This window comes from Pleurodeles waltl, chromosome 5, assembly GCF_031143425.1.
Source record: "Pleurodeles waltl isolate 20211129_DDA chromosome 5, aPleWal1.hap1.20221129, whole genome shotgun sequence".
Classification (NCBI taxonomy): domain Eukaryota; kingdom Metazoa; phylum Chordata; class Amphibia; order Caudata; family Salamandridae; genus Pleurodeles; species Pleurodeles waltl.
In genome coordinates this window covers 1211051951-1211070101 of record NC_090444.1, presented here as the reverse complement: position 1 = coordinate 1211070101, position 18151 = coordinate 1211051951, and the positions used below count along the sequence as shown (strand labels likewise).

Genomic DNA, 18151 nt, shown 5'->3' with positions numbered 1-18151 from the left:
GCCTTTCTCCCATGTCTTTACAATTAGTCTGTCCAGTTCTTGACAAAGAATACAACAGAGATGTGGTATGTCAAGCAGTGAGTAGTTTCAGGAAGCGATGGGCCTCTGGAATTAGGCACACCAATTGGGGCTGTGTTAGGTTGTCAGTCACCTGGCTGGCTCACTGAACATGAGGGCTCACAGCCCTAACTGGCATAATCTTGCCGATCACAAGTGGAGTCTCCACCAAGAAGTGGTACAGTACCTCTTTTTTTGTCCACTGGGTCACACTGCAGGTGGACCTTTTTGCTACATATGGCAACACCCATTGCCTAGTGTTCTTTGCTTTCCAGCAACCGTTGTGTGGAGCCTTGAGGGACACCCTTTAGTTGGAGGTTTCAGATTCACTACACTCTTCTGCCCATACCCTTTATTCCTCGAGTTCTGAGGAAGATGTGCCAGGACTGGGGCCAAGTTATTCTCATTGCCTGACAGGCTGATAAAGGTGAGTTACACAGACATACTTCACCTCTCCCAATTTCCCCCACCCTCTCTTCCTCCTAGGCTAGACCTTCTCTTCCAATTACGTCGACAGGTTTTACATCCCAATTACCAGATGCTACACCTTCATGCCTGAACATTGAGTGGAGACATCAGAGTTCTTTTCAGCTACCACCATACGTGGTTGACCTGATCTTTTCTGCCTGTCACCCTCAAGTTACTCTATTCTGGGAACTGAAACAAATTTGTTGCATGGAGTTCTGAACATCGAAGGCTACCTTATCTGACATATTTGGTGTTTCTCTTGCCTTGGCTCAGCAAGGTTGTGTGTTGATCATGGTCAAGGGGTACACTGCAGCGTTACTAGCATTCCCACTCTCCCATATCACCCTCCTTTATGCAAATCACCAACGGTGTTACTTTTTTGGGAGAGCCTGATAAATAAGTTTCCTTCAACTTCATTTGTCAAGCCCAAAAAGTATTTGAATTTTTGTTACAACTTTTTTGATGGGTGCTCTACTTGAGCTTTCCATAGTTGTCAGGTACACTTATTGACCTTCAGGATGGTGTTTTTGGTTACATTGACCTCTACGCCCTACAATCCATGAGTGTCTGTCCACAGTTCATGTGCTTCTTCCATGCCAAGCTTATTCTTCGAATTAAAGAACCTAACCTGCTCTGAACTCTTGCCATCTTGAGCAGTCTGTCCACTTTTTATTCTCAGTTGCATCCAGCCGAGGAGTATCGTTTACATTGGTTCGGTGTCAGGAATGTGATTAATTATTATAGTGACAGCACAATACAATTCAGGTCTGATGACCAGCTCTTTGTTAGCTGTACAAGCAACAAAAATGGCATTAATACAAAAAGCAAAGAAGGTAGCAGTGGTAAAGCCAATACCGCACTTCCCGTTTGTAAGCAATTAATGCAGATAAGTATTCTTTGTCTGCTCAATAGGTAGGAGAAACCACGCTACCCAAGTAATGTCAGAAGCGTTGTGAGAGAAACTCCCACACCCACATAGATAAACATAAAATCCTAGAGCAGAACCATGTAGTTTAAAGAGTAGGAGCGAGACAAAATGATTTGGCCAAGTTGTTTAATCCGCACAGAACAGGCAGCCTACATGTGTTTCATCTTCAGATTAACTTTTCAGGGCTGAAAAAATATATAAAAATACATACATCATATCATTAAAGAAGTTCCTAAACATTGCTAAAACTACTCCATTTGTGAAGACAGTCGATATCAACACCAGTTTACCCAAAGAACAAAATAGGATGGAATGCACCAGAAATGTGTACCAGTAGTGTTGGCACGTAGAAGGAATGCAAAGATGAGGAGTTGTGCAATATAAGGACCCCAAACTCATTAAAAAAGAAATGCAAGGCATTCAGCGAATCAGTAACACCTGTGATGATCAAAGCGTTCTGCATCAGACAAGAGTGCAAAGAAAAGATGTATAGAAGAAGGTTTCAAGATTCGTCGTTCGCTCCAAAAAGACCACTGAAGTCCACAAAAGACCGATGTTAGGTAAGAAAGCGAAATGGGCCAAGTAGATTATGCACTGTATCAGAAGAAAAACACCTCCTGATGATCAAAGAAAGTACATTAAAAGACCTGTATAAACACAACTAAAACAAGAAAGAAGGGAAGGAATGGGAATTGTTCAAACTAACAACTACAGAAGTCAGTCAGTCGCTACTTCACATCCTCACACGTGTCTGATGCAGGACGTTTTGAACATCACAGTTGTTATTGATTTGTTGAATGCCTTGCATTTCTTTTTGTATTTTATGAGTTTGGGGTACTTTTATTTCACAACTCCTTATCTTTGCATTCCTTCTACGAGCCAAGACTATCGGTACGCATTTCCGGTGCTGGTTTTTTGGGTAAACTGTTGTTGATATCGACTATCTTCACAAAAGGAGTACTTTCAGCAATGTTTAGGAATTTGTTTAATGATATGGTGTATGTATTTTTATATATTTTTGCAGCCTTGAAAAAGTCATCTAAAGATGAAACACGTGTCGGCTGCCTGTTCTGTGTGGATTAAACAACTTTATTTCGCTAATGGACTATGACTTCTTTGTATACTAATTAGACAAATCATGTTGTCTCGCTACTACTCAACAAAAAATGGCTTTGTTGCCTGTACCGGCAACATAAAGGGCAAAGGGACTCAGAAAAGAACTTGATCAAGTATCAAGATCTACTATGCTCCAGCAAAAAAAAAGCTGTATGAGCAGAGTCCATGGCCATTCCACTGGTGTGAAGTCTTCCACTGCAACTTTGGCCAGGGGTGTGAGAGTGGTTGGCATATGGCGAGCATCATGAACTTCTGTGTACTTCTTTGCCAAGTACTGTTGCTTGGACTCTTAAGTAAGGAGGGGTGGCTTTTTCACATGCTCAGTTCTTCAAAATGTCCTAATCGGACCATTCCTTCAGACCTGCAATCTGGGGAGTTTGGTTTGGAAATCTGTGCAGCTGTAAGGGATTTGAAGGTAGAAATACCCATAAAATGAAGTTACTTAATCTTAGTAATCACCAGAAAATAGTTTTTGATAGAGACTAGCTGCATATTCCTCACCTTTTGAATAGTCCCCAGGCATCAGTCTGGATCCAGAAACTTTCAAGCAGTATCTCTGCGTACCGGTAGGTGGCCCATGTGGTTCTGCACTGATGCCGTACTGCTCCAGAAATGACATGCAGGGCTATATAGGCACCACTCCTGTGCACTGACTTCAGTTCCTTTCTTTGTATGCCACCAGGTGCAGATCCAGCACTACCTGCTGTCTATCAAGAGACTTGTTTAACTCATAAAATTCAAAATCCAGTGTGCAGGGCAAATGTCACCTCCCTTAATGATGGTTTGAAACCTCTTAAAGACTGCCGCAAACAAATGTATGTGACAGATCCTCTTCAGGTTTGCCCATGGTGCCTGGGGTCGAACCACGATACTAAAGCCTGCAGTGACTGCGCGTCGATCTAAGGCCATGCAAGAGCGCATGAAGAACTCTGTCTCCAAGCACCGGAAGACTGTGCAGTGAGACCGGTCTAAGTCAAAGTGTTGTCCTGGTTTAAATGTCGGTCCAGTAGTTGCTGTAGCTGTTCCTAAGGTCAGTCGTCATTGCATTCCAAGTCTTCGGATAAATTGAAGAAAGAACACAAAAAATCAAAGTGCCACTCAGCCCCTTCCTGCCCCTCACATACTCTTGAGAAGGATTAAGGGTGTCACCATGCCTCTAGATCTCACTTCCAAAGTCGATCGACAACAGAGCCTATTCGGCAGCTTGTCCCAGCACGACCTGAGTTTCTGAGATCGTCTGCAATACCATGACAGGTCAGAGAGTTCCACGAGGTGATGCTCTGACTCTTCGGATCCTTACAAAATCCCTCTGGCATACCTTTGGGCCCCAAGGAGCCAAGGGAAACTCCATCTGGGATGTTGCCAATGGGTCCACCCTTGGCACCAGTTCTACCATCCCAGTCCTCCAGTGGGCCTCTTCTGACTCCCATTCCAAGTCCAGCAATGGTGCCACGCTCCATACCGGATCCCAGAGCAGTGACACCAATGCCAAATCCATCGAGGCCAGAGGACGAGATGCCCTTCGCACTTTCTGATTCAGTGCTGCTACAATCTTGACAGAGGCTGCATCTGGCTTCCTTTAAAGCTCCTGCTCCCCACCAAATGACATGCTGCCCCCACAATAAAATACACATATGTTTCATTCCTTATTTGCCACAAATTCAGACAATGATTACAATGTGGGTCATGAGATTGGACAACCATACAGCGAGGAGAACTGGTATAATTGCCTTCAAGAAGCCAGTGGCCTTGATACTTACCCTGAGTCGGCACTCCTCTGGTCTTGCCACTGAAGAGAGTGCTTCTTATGCCTTGGTCATGCATAGGGCATCTGTGGTTCTTGACCTCCAACTCCCCACCTTAGAGATCAAAACCATTGTCTTAACTTGAGTGCTTCAGCCAGGGCAAACATTTGCTGATCCCTTGTTGCCCTTCAATGAGGCAGTCACAGATAACCATTTGTGGCCTTGCTCTGGCCCCCCGGGTAATCACCGTATTGCGAGACACCACTGCCCTGCCCCAGGTGGCCCTGCATTTTTATCTCAGCACTGCCCATCTGAAAACTTGGTGGTGCAGATGTCTTCAAGTCAGATGAACTCATATATCTTCCTGACTGACTGAATGAGTGGAGACCTTTAGGAAGAGGATATTTTCTTCTTCAAGCGTGCCCTCAGATTTATGAATGCCAGCTGTCTCGTGGCCGATAATATCACATTGTATCGGACTCTTGGGCTTAGGTCCTCCGGGGTGTCATGGAAAACCCTTCAAGCTGTCCTCACCCAAGCCATGCAGAATAGTCTTGATGCGACAAGTTCACAGTTCATTGTGACTTGGACACCACTGATTACATCCGGCAAGCCATTTGCACCAGCTATGCCATTCACCCCCATGCCTTACTGTATTCAGCCAGCCCCTCGGGCAGTGTCCAATCGACCCTTATGGACATGCCCTTTGATAAGACTAGCCTGCTTCGAGGCAAACCTGCTTAAGCTTTAGAGCAGGTCAAGGAGAGCAGACGTACTGCACACTCTGGGCTTATCTGTTCCACCTTGCCAACTGCTTCAGCCCTACCGTACCTTTTGCAGTGTTGTTTTTTGGCAGAGGTACCCTATACGGTCCGCCAAATCAGCCTCAGCAGGGTGCCCAGGAGTTTTGTGACTATGGCGTACTCCATCTCCACAATCAGGGCCAGCAGGCTGCTCAGTACAGTGCCCCACCTGCTGAATCTCTTTAGCCCCACTGCTCCTTGTCCTCATGACATTGCTCCTCCTCTCTATCGCCTCTGCACTGCGAGTGAGTAAGCTGCAACTCTTGGTGTTAACCCGCTGTACACCACCATCTTCCTGAACAAACTGGTTCTGCAGAAGCAAGCAACCTTCCTACCAAGAGTTGTGACACCATCCCACATTGGTCAAACTATCACCCTTCTAGTTTTCTATGCCCTGCCTCACCCCACTGAGGAAGCGAGACTCCATTGCTTGAACCCTAAAAGAATGGTGAGTTTTTACATTGATCATACCAAAAAACATTGGGTGGACAATTGGCTCTTTGTGGGATTCTCCTTGGCAAACAAAGGCAAGGCCATGCAGAAATGAACGATCTCCCACTGGCTGGTACTCTGTATCCAGATCTGATACACTCTGGCCAAGAAGCAGCCCCAAGAAAGATTGTGAACCCATTTCTCCAGGGCCAAAGCTGGCATACAGATTTCCTGTCCTGGACATCTGGACAGCCAAGTTTGCTGAGAAAGGCATTTCATCCGCTCGGTCCTGCAGGATGTCTTGGTTTTAGCCAATTCACAGACCCACCTCCTAATAGGTACTGCTCTGGTTCAGTTCTAAAGGTGATGAATCTGCAGTAAGAACTCTCTATCAGAGGAACAAGTTACTTACATTCTGTACTATACTTTCTGGTAGAGACTGACTAATTTCAGATTCTGCACAACCTTTTCATCCTCACCATTATGTGATTTTGTCTCTGGCCATTAATAAGATGTCAGGTCTAGGAATCTGCTCATTGTTCAACGCCAGTTTGCTGTTTCGGATTTCTATGTGGAGGTGCTGACAGCCTCGAAAGCAACTGACATCAGTGCCTAGGAATGATGTGTATATAGGCCCCACATGTCATTTTTGGAATGGAATGGTATCAGTGCAGAGCCTCACTGCCCTACCTACTGGTGCACGGAGGTACCTTTGGAAAGTTTACGGAAACAGTCTGACGCCTGCGGAATATTCAAATAGTGAGAAATCTGTGGTTAGATACTCGCTACCAGAAAGAATGTTACTGATGGTAAGTAACTTGTTTTCATCTCAATGACGTGCTGTTATTTGGTGAGGTAGAATTTTGCCTGTGAAACCCATGCAAGTTTTCAGGCTGTGGATCAATGGAGGATCGTCAGAATTGTGAAACCTGTTGCTAGGTCATGCCGAACCAGGAGAAACGGGTTGTATTTTTTGTTGAATAAGAAGACATTGCCAACTACTTAGCAGTTGTGTTAGTACGGCAGAGTGATCTGAACCTTAATTGATATTCATGAAGTAGGTTATACTTTCTGGAATACTCCTGTAGCTGGGTGGGAGCTGCTGTAATAATGACTTTTCCAACAAATGGGTGGTGGGATATAGGTTAGAATTTGGCAAGATCATTTAAATATTGTGAAGACCTTTTCAGCTGGGGAGGATCTGTCCTGTTTTACAACAGTCCAAGAATATGCAACAGATTAGTGAGGTTTTGAAAGTATGTAAAGGTGGTGGAAGGGCTTTACCTTGCACAGACTTGACCATGGAGGAGGAAAACAGGCCTTCCCTGTAGGAGATGGTTTGCATGAGTCCAGACTGTTGGACTGTTGGAGAGGTCTTTGTGTGGGATTGTTGAAGAGGTCTTTGTGTGTGATGGTGTTGAAGGGTGACCGATTAGTGGTGTGACAGCTGGGTATAGGTGATAGTGTGAATGATGATGGTGACTTGGTGATGTTACATCTGATTTTGTTGGTCTTCTCCATGAAGAAGAGGTTGCTAGTGTTTCATCAGTCTACTGATGGTGGGATAGCAGATTATGGGATGTAGTTGGCACACTGTTTACTTGCTTTAAAGAAGATGTCTTCGCTTCTGTTGATTGCTGTAGTTGCTGGTGTTAGCTTTGTAATGATAGAACAACATTTGGAGTGGAGTGCTTTCAGAAGGGTATGGTTCTTCTGGCTATTTCTATTCAGCACACTGTTACCCAAGAATAGGTAAGGGCGGAGGGCAGGGGAAGCACCGCCAACAGGCTGGCGGTGCTTCCAGGGCTATTCTGACCGCGGCGGTAAAGCCGCGGTCAGAAAAGGGGAACCGGCGGTTTCCCGGCGGTTTTCCCCTGGCCCAGGGAATCCTCCATGGGGATTCCGACCCCCTTCCCGCCAGCCTGTTTCCGGCGGTTTTCACCGCCAGAACCAGGATGGCGGGAACGGGTGTCGTGGGGCCCCTGGGGGCCCCTGCACTGCCCATGCCACTGGCATGGGCAGTGCAGGGGCCCCCTAACAGGGCCCCATACAGATTTTCACTGTCTGCTTTGCAGACAGTGAACATCGCGACGGGTGCCACTGCACCCGTCGCACCCCTGCAACTCCGCCGGCTCCATTCGGAGCTGGCTTCCTCGTTGCAGGGGCTTTCCCGCTGGGCCGGCGGGCGATCTTCTGGCGATTGCCCGCCAGCCCAGTGGGAAAGTAAAAATGAGCCCCGCAGTCTTATGACCGCGGTGCGGTCTTTCGGCGGTTTCCGACCGGCGGGCGCCGCCCACCGAAGTCGGAATGAGGGCCATAGTTTTCAAGAGGAAAAAAAACAGGTACTTGCAAGTTTGTCAATATGCAGGTAATTTGAGAGAGAAATACGACTCTCAAATGTTTAATACTGCTGTTCGTGCTCGTGCCTCCTTCACCGTGGCGTAACATAAGCTCCCACAGTGTGGGGGTACTGAGCACCCGGGGGGCTCCCTCAGCAACACCGATAGGTTGTGGGCAGGAGAGGAGGGGGTCCCCTCCATGTACTTTGCTGAGGGCCCCCGTCAAGTTTCGTTATGCCGCTGCTCCTCTCAGTACTTGACGATATGGTACAACGTTCTAACATTGCTGCTTTTGCTTTCTGTTTTTTTTAGAGTTCGACCCAGCGATAGCATGCACTAACACATGCGTATCGTTAGCGAGACACTGTTGTTTTTAGAAAAGGGCTTGGAGCCTGCCCGTTGCTTATCATTTGTTGAATTGCGTGGTGCTCCTCTTTACAATTTCAGAATTGGTCATGGCTGGCATATCATCATTTACATTCCTGTCCTTCGAGCAGGGACCAAGCACTGAGTGATTCAACGTAATCAGTGTAGTCCGCTGCTCTCAACATGACTGAGGCACTATTTTGTTCTTTTAAGGTTTATGTTTAGTGCCCTGCAAACAGAAGGCGCATGACTGGCAAAAACATGTCCAGCAGGACAAACAAAATTGTATTTAAGGCGCGTGACTGGCAAAAACATGTCCATCAGGACAAACAAAATCGTATTTTCTATATTTAACATTGTTTATTTGGCCAATTTTTCTTTTCTTACTTTGCACACATGCTCAGCTTTGCTCATGGACGCTGTTCTCAAAAGAAGACCATTAATTTGTTCTAAATATTGCAAAGCAACTTTGTTCCTTATGTGTAATTTTCGAAATTATGCTTTAACACATAATTGTGTTGTACACCCCAATCCAAACCACTCACCCCCATCCAGCCCACTCCGGTCTTCCCATCCCACCCCACTCCAATCTGCCCCATCCCAGTCCAAAACAATCTACCCCACTCTAATCCAATATAGTCTGGCCCACTCTAATACAAAACTATCTGCCCCACTCCATCCTGCCCCACTCCTCCTGCCCCACTCCAATCCAAAACAGTCTGCCCTACTTCAGTCCAAAACAATCTGCCCCACCCCAATCCAAAACAACGTGCTTCACTTCAATCCGCCCCATTTCAATCCAAAACAATCTGCCCCACTCCAATCGTAGACAATCTGCCCCACTCCAGTCCAATCTGCCCCACTCCAATCCACTCCGCCTCTCTCCAGCCCAATCCACCTCAGTCCAGCCCAATCCATCACATTCTAATGCCCCACTCCACTCTGCCCCATTCAATCCAAAATAATCTGCCCCACTCCAATCCACAACAATTTGCTCGACTTCAGCCCAAAACAATCTACCATACTCCAATCCAAAACAGTTGGCCCCACTCCAACTGCCCCACGCCAATACAAAACAATCTGCCTCACTCCAAAACAATCTGCCCCACTCCAGTCCAAAACAATCTGCCCCACCCTAGTCCAAAACAATCTACTTCAGTCCAATCCAAAGCGACCTTCCCCACTCTGATCCGCCCCACTTCCATCCACCCCACTCCAGTCCTCCACACCCCGATCCACAACATTCTGCCCTACCCCAATCCACACCCCATTCCAGTCTGCCCCACACCAGTTCAAAACAGTCTGCCCACTCCAATCCAAAGCATTCTGCCCCTCTCCATTCTTCCCTACTCTAATCCAAAACAATCAGTCCCACTCCAGTCCAAAACAATGAGCTCCACTCCAATGCTAAACAATCTGCCCTACTCCAATCCAAAACAATCTCCCCCACTCCAGTCCAAAACAATCTACTCTAATCCAAAACAATCTGCCCCACTCCATTCAGCCCCACTCCAATCCCTAATAAAACATACCTCACCTCCAGTTTGCCCCCCTCTAATCCAAAACAATCTTCCCCCAAACCAATCTGCCCACTGCAGTCTAGAAATACCTGCCCCACTCCAAACCAAAATAATCTTCGCCACTCCATTATGCCCCACAACAAACCTAACAATCTGCCCCACTGCAATCCAAAACAACCTGTCCCTCTCCAACCTGCCCCACATCAATTCAAAACAATCTGCCCCACTGCAATCCAAAACAACCTGCTCCTCTCCAATCTGCCCCACATCAATCCAAAACAATCTGCCCCACTCCAGTCCAAAACAATCTGCTCCACTCTAGTCTGCCCGCTCCAATCTAGTCCACCTCCTCCCAATTCACCCCACTCCATCCCATTTCACCCCACTCCATCCCACTCCACCCCACTCAAGTCCAATTCAGCCCAATCCAGTCTACCCACTCCAGTCCAATCCACCACAATCTAACCCACCCCACTACATTCTAACCCGGCCTACTTCAGTCCAACCCACACTACTCCTATCCAACCCATCATACTCCAAACCACCACATTCCAATCCAACCCATCTCACTCCAGTCGAACCCATTCCAATCCAACCCACCCCAACCCAATGTAACCCAGTCCTTCCCACTCCAATCCACCCCAGTACAATCATGTTAACCTTAATCCACCCCATTCCAATCCACCCCACACCACCTTAATCCATCCCACTCCAGTGCAGTTCATCCCACTGCAGTTCAGTCCACCCAACTTCAATCCACCACACCCCAATCAATCCACCCCATTCAATCCAATCAACCACACTCCAGTCCATCCCACTCCAATCCAGTTCACCCCAGTCAATCTAACTCCCCCCACCGCAGTCCAATCCACCCCACCGCATTCCACCTCACTCCAATACATTCAAACCACACCGAAACCCAACCCACCCCAATCCAACCCACTTTACCCCAATCCAATCCACCTCACTCCAATCCAACCCACTTTACCCCAATCCAACCCACCTCACTCCAATCCAATTCACCCCACTTCAATCCAATTCACCCCACTTCAATCCACACCACTCCAGTCCACCTCACCCCACTCTGCTCCAATCCACCCCACTCTACTTCTGCCCACCCCAGCCTAATCCAATCCTACCCACTCTACTTCAGTCCACCCTCTCTAGTCCATCTCACTCCACACCACTTCACTCTACTTCAATCCATCCCACTCTACCCCAATCTACCCCAAACCAATCCACAGCACCCAAATTCAGTCCACCCCACTACAATCCAATCCATCCCACTACAACCCAATTCACCTTAACCTACCCCACTCCAATACAGTCCATCCTAATCCACCTCACTCCTATCCAATCCAACCCACTCCAAACCACCTTAACCCATCCCAAAATACCAATCCAATCCACCCCACACCAATCCATTCCACCCCTTTCCATTCGACTCCACTAAATCCAGTCAACCCCATTCCAATCCCTTTACTCCAATCCCTTTACTCCAATCCAGTCCACCCCAGTCCACCACAATCCACCCCACTCCAAAAATCCATTCCTTCCCAATCCACCCCACCCCAACCCAATCCACCCCACTCTACCCCAACCCAATCCACCCCACTCAATACCACCCGCTCCATTCCACTCCAGTCTAATTGACCCTGGTCCGGTCCACCTCACTCGAGTTCAATTCACCTCGCTCCAATCCACCCCACCTCAGTACAAACCACCCCACTCCTCCCCGGTCCAACCCAACCCACCCCAGTCTGACCCACCCCAATCCAGTTCACCCCCTCAACTCCAGTCCAATCCACCCACTCCATCCACCCCAATTCAATCCAGGCAACCCCACTTCAATCCAGCCCACTCCATTCCACCCCTCTTCACGTCACCTCACTCTAATCCACCCAATCCACTTGTCCATCCACCCCACTTAAGTCCAATCCTGTTCACCCCACCCCAGTTCAATACACACCTCTGTAGTCCAGGCCAATCCACCCCACATCATTCCACCCCACTCAAATCCATCCAGCCCACCCCACTGCAATCCACCTCACTGCAATCCATCCACTCCTCCCCAGTCCACCCCTGTCCAGTCCACCCCACTCCACTCCAGTCCACCCCACTCCATTCCTCCTCTCCCCAGTCTAATCCACTCACCTCCAATTCACCCCACTCAAAACCACCCTAATCCACCTCACTTTAGTCCTATCATTTCAGTCAGATCTATCCAACCCAATCTAATCACCCCCCTCCAAACCACCTCAACCCATTTCAATCCACACCTGTCCAGTGCACCCCACTCAGTCCACCCCACTCAGTCCACCCCACTTACTCCACCCCACTTACTCCAGTTCAGTCCACCCCACTACCTCAGTCTACTCTATCCAGTCCACAATATTCCACCCCACACCAGTCCACACCATGACACACACTGCCACTGAACCATTAAACTCTACTTTCCTCCACTCCACTCTACAACACTCTAGCCCCCCACCCCACTCTGACACTCAACACCACTAACCTTTAGCCATGCTGAACAGCAGCCACACCAATGTACAATATGGCAAAAACACGTTGCCAAAGCCAATAGCTCTTGTATAGGCGAAACCTATTGGCTTTGCCAATGCTTGTTCCTCCTTTATGACCTACTCCTTGCCTCACAAGGCCCTGAATTTGAATGCAGCCATCACAACCATTGTTGATCTTGCAGTTGTGGATTCCTTTGCAAGGTAGCAATGTGAGCTGTCTATTTTACTGTCTAATATGCAACTTTTCAATGCAGTCATAGGGATTAGACCTTGAACCCGGTGGCTCTTTGGTCTCAGACCTAGCAACATTACTGCATGGGGCAATGTCCCCTAACTCACATTACAGCTTGTTTTATCAGGGTGCTGGGAACTCGAAAGCATATGACTGAAGGCTTGGAGGGGTCGCTGAAGTGTCAAGAGCCTTTGCTATAGCTTAAAGATATAATCTGTAGGTTTTCTGAGTGCCGAGTTTGAGAGAATCAAATTTAAATTAAAAGCTTAAACAGAACATAACCACTGAAAATTTGAACAGTCCAGTCATTGATCTTGTTACTAGAAAAAGTCCTCTACAAGGAATGGTTTCAGCCTCTTGTAGAGAAAATTACTTCAGTTACGCACAACAATATACCCTTCCTAAACCACCATGGAGGACTCGATTCAACACAGCTGAGTTCAACTCGAGTCACAAAAGCGTCCCCTTCATGTAAGAGATCAGTTGCGGACCTCCCTCAATGTAATAAAAAAAAAACAATCCCAGTGAGATGTTTGTCCTAACATGAGTTTCTTCCATTATTCATTCGCTATGCCATTTTGACAAGTAAAAGTGGAAGAGAAGGAATTTGTGTACCTCTAAGTGATGTAGGATAGAAGAGACGCACTTCACATCCCAGAATGTTTTCGGTTTAAATACAATTTTCAAATCAGGTAATCTATCTAAACTGCAGAAGCTCAATGATATAATAATATGTATCCAGGAGGCATGGTTAAGGGAAGGGTCTCTGTTGACTGGGGGTTTCATCCAAATGGGTGTGTGGGTGGTAAAAACAAAACATTACGGAAGCAAATCGACATTAATATGGCCTATTAGGAATTGCATAGAGGAGTGGGCTACCTTCCATAACTAATTAGGTCTTCATTCTGAAAAAATCTGAGGTAGAGTCAGCATATAGACCAAGCAAAATAGTTGGACCTCTGCAGTAATTAGCGGACTGAACAAGTTTAATAACACTTATGGAGGTTCCTAATTGGCCCCCTGTTAAAAGCCTATAAAACCATGGTGAAGCATATGATGTTGAATGGAACTCAGCGTCTTTGTCTTGATGGGAACATCAAATTGGACCATCTTGACAGTGTGTTTTTTAAAGAGTCTCTTAATTTACCGAAAACGTCAATGGTCCGGTCTGGAGTGATATTCTCAAATATCAAACCCTCTGCTACCTAAATAAATTATCAGTGCTGGAACAAGGTAAGATTACAAACCTTAGCTTTAGGAATTACTACACAGTGCTTTAGATGGGGCAAAACCCACGTGTAAAATTAAATTGAAATACTTCCAATATCAGTTCTGTCTCAAATATTTCAAATTCCTCCAAAGCACATTTGACACACATACCGCAGCTCGGGAACAAGACTTACTGTATTTAAGTCAAAAACCTTTGGTGGGCCTTTGTCTGAATTCAGGTAAGGATGCATTTGTATTTACTTATATTGAGAAATTGCTTAACAGATTGCAAGAGGCAAGAAATCTTGAGGTTTAGAAAATGGGTGAACCCCACATATGCCGTATCAGTCCTTGTTCCTAACCAGTGTTCCTAATAATGCGATGTGAGTGCTATGTGGAAGAGGTTGTTGTTAGTTGTGCAAGTATGATGAGTATGTTTGCTGTGACTTGGTGTTAGAGTGAAAATGGTGGGTGTATGCTTGAGAGACACATGATGATATGTGGCTCACCTTGGCAGAAGGGGTTCTGGTCTTAGGTCCTTCAGGGCAGAACACGCCCAAACAGGTGCGCCCCTTCTGTTGGCTGCCCTTAGCTTGGGACGTCCGGGCGAAGAACACCATGGAGGCAGGCTTTTGAAGGCTGTGGAGGACCTGAAAATGTAGGTTTTCTTCTATTATCAACACTCTCCTACCACTTTTCTTTTTATCTAATGAAGGAATCTGGCATGAAACGCAGGCATCTGTGTGCCTATTTACGGTGTGCATCGCATGCTGCATGAATTTAACTCTCGAGCTATGAAGGCAGTTTTTGGTGCAGCCTGACATTGGAAGAGAAGTATTGGAATTGTATCCTTTTTCTGTTATTAGTAATGATCATTATATTCCTGACGGTTTTATAAGAAAACAAACATGAAAAATTCTGGTTCATCACTCTCAAAAAGTTAATGTGTGCTTGTGAATACGATTGACCACCGCAGTTATCGGTTTAACGATGGCAAAATGGTTGCAACATGTTCTGCTCGCTTGTACACAGTCTTCTAAGTGTGTTACTTTTGTCAGTTTCCTTTAGCAATAGTGCAACATACACGGTACTGTAGAAAAATTCTAAACGTTTGTTCTTTTTGACAATAACATAATTAAGCACAAATTATAACCTTGTTACGCCCAATTGAATTTATCATAGGTTGGTGAATCTCCTCTTCTTGTTTTTCTTTGTAAATATTTTATGTATTATCTAATTTCAGCTGGTGAAAAAATTTAATTTGAGGAAATATTAGGTTTTCAAATGTATGTTTTGGTACAGTTGGTGTTAATGTTGAAAATGAAAACGCTGTCTTTCGGCCCTGGTCCATGACATCTATATTCTGTAACTCTAAATAAGTCTCAAGGCCAATCAAAGTGGGATCTATAATTCCGATCCCTGCACAAACCCTTTTTTTGCACATGAATTGGAAATCCAGGTAACGCATAGTCTACCACACCCTATAATTATCAGGTGCAGATACTGCTCAGCACAAGAAGTTTCCCCAGGTCAGTTTGGTAGGTCAAATCTGCCAGCATTTACTGGGAGAAAAGTGCCCGTTAACTTCTCAGGGCTCCCATCAGGAGTTATTTACTAGACCTGAAAGCCACATCACCCCGCGGTGTAGGTATTTATCTGGTCAGGTGATACCTCAGACCCCCATTCCACTGAGCGGGGCCTAAATTTTAGGAGTCCCACAGATAATGTCTCTCACAGAGTTAGTAACTTATTAAGAACACAAGCACCATTTATAAGTATAAACACTGAAAATTACCTTGCTCTTCAGCACATTCTTCAGTTCTTGAAACGTTCATACATATAACGAAATAAACAACCTAGAAGTTTAATCTTTTGTTGTTATAAAATATATTGATGAAACTAGAGCAAGGGAATTGAATAAATTTTGCTTTTCTTGTCAGGAGATGGAACCAAGGAAAAAGGAAGGTCGGTCATGCAGGTTCCATTGAGTGTCTCCCAGAACTCATTGCTGCATGTGAGGGAAAGGAGAGTGTCTTCACTTCCATCCTGGGCAGTGAATTACAGCCAACGCACATCTCACAGGTGGGGCTATTTGAAACACTCATCATTGTTTTTCGTTCACTTGATTAGCCTTGTTGTATGGGTGCCATGTAATAATCTCTAAGAAACCACCAACCTTCTGATTATTGACTAACTTTGACAGTTATTTCCATTTCATCACAGTCCATAGTGTATGTATCTATGTATTTATATATCATATATCATATATATATATATATATATATATATAAATATATATATATATATATATATATATTGTTTTTTTTACGTGGTGGCGGTAACCTCTAGGTATTTATAGTTACTAACCAGTTTCTATAGAAAAATAGATTTTTGTTTTCGTTTTTTTACTTGCCTGTATCTTTGGTGCTGGTTGACAAATCTTCATGAAATTTGCCCCCAAAAAATGACACGTTAGCTGCTGCCTAGAACGTTTCGGGGTGATCCGTCAAGCGGGGGGGGGGGGATTGAGGGGGAGTCAGAGGAAAAGGGGGTCCCAAAATGTGTTTTCTCCTTGTTAATTTCCGTAGGGATTACGACAGGAATAGCAGGCCAAACCACTTAACGGATTTACACCAATTTATACAGAAAGCTAGTTATTGGTCCAGAAAACGACCTTTTTGTGATTTGGTGTAAATCCATGCAGTAGTTTTCTAGTAATTAAATGAAAACTAAATTTGTATATATAAGGACGTGGATCCTCTGTGGATTTGGAGGAAAAGCAAGGCCCTGATTGGCTGACTGTAACCTGACAGAAAAGTTGTGTTTGCCATTTTGTTTCTTGCATTGCCTGGGGGTAAAATCATTTAAGAGGTCAGGATACAGGTATCCTGACCTAATAGGAGACATGGAGGGGTAGGGACCCCTCATGGGCAAAACATTGTCTTTTTTTTTCAGCTGATCCGCGGATTTGAGGATTCTCTTCCGTTCCTCCTTGGATCCTGGGGAAAAACAGCACCCTAATTAGCTTGCTACTTGTCACAAATATTAATGTGTGCGTTTAAAAAAAAACACATAGAAATTCACTGAGAAAACCAAAGGTTACAGGGACATTATAGTTAGGTTGATGTTTTACCCATACAAAACCATAGAAATTCAGCAGTTATAGTTATACTTATCTGAAGAAACTTTAACTCATCCCGGAAAGTAACTTTGGGCAACAAGTTATAGTTTCTTAACATAAGTATAACTATAACTGCTGAATTTCTATGGTTTTATATGGGTGAAACATCGACCTAACTATAACGTCCCTGTAACCTTTGGTTTTATCAGTGAGTATGTGTATGTAGATTTATAGATATATATATATCTCCTAGTGGCGGTCGCCCTTAGGTAGATATTGTTAGGACCTAGTTTCTATAAAAAAAAGGTTTTTTTTTCGATAATAACTTTGGCACCGTTTGATGAATCTTCACTAACTTTTCCCAAAAAAAACAAATACGACGCTCACTTCAGCGTCTGTCCAGAGAGTTTTGGGGTGTTGTACATTATTGTACATAAATAAAATCTAATCTAGATCATCTGCACTGAGAACAGCGCAGCAGCTGTCGCTGTAAATGTACAACTTTGCTGCTGTGGCTGTTATGCTATTTCTATTTTTTTGGGGGGGAACTCTGTTTGGTTCTCACTCACTGATGGTGAGGGAGAGACCTGATGTTTTCCAATCTGTTTGCATCACTCAGTGCCACCTATCGCTCTATTGTGTGCTCTTGTCTTCTGACTTTGAAATAGAGAATCATGCCTTCAGCTGCTTTTCCTGCCTCAAGTTGATAGAAATAAGACATTGTCATTTACACGCCAATAACTCTAACTCTTGCAAATGCAAGACCTATTCCATCGCAAAGGCTTGTTATTTTTTAAATACATCCCTCTTTTCTTTAAGAAAAATGGCCTGCAGTTTAAAAAAAGCTGATTAATTTAAAAAGCAGTCACAGACATGGTGGTATGCTGACCCCAGCAGGCCACCATCCCTCTGAGTGTGGCCATTCCCAAATTGGTCACAAATTGCGACCCGCCTCATGAACATTGAGGCAGTTCCCTTGGGACCCATTTGCAATTCGCATACAGTGTGGTTGACCCTGTTGTACAATTGATTTTGCAACTCACAATTTGCGATTCACAAAAAACGCAAATTGCGAGTCGCAAAACAAAATGGTCGTACATCTGGCTCTTAATTCCAAAAGATGGATTGTAAAAGCTATTAGGGTGACAAAATACCTTCTACTTAAAAGTTAGAAGTCCACATCATGGAGAACTGAGTAGTGGAGAGGTGATAAATTGACCTACCAGGAAGGTCTTTTCTTCACTAAACAGAAAGAGAGGAATTGTACAACAATATATGGTGCCATTATCT

General features: G+C 45.0%; 1 protein-coding gene across 1 annotated transcript in view; it reads left to right on the top strand.

The window, feature by feature from the left end:
- The window catches only part of ASCC3 (activating signal cointegrator 1 complex subunit 3), a 1806704-nt gene that overhangs the window by 1748215 nt on the left and 40338 nt on the right, over positions 1 to 18151 (top strand). Inside the window, exon 39 of the mRNA XM_069235471.1 lies at positions 15681 to 15822. Coding sequence (XP_069091572.1) covers positions 15681 to 15822 — 142 coding nt within the window. The remainder of the gene's footprint in view (positions 1 to 15680; positions 15823 to 18151) is intronic.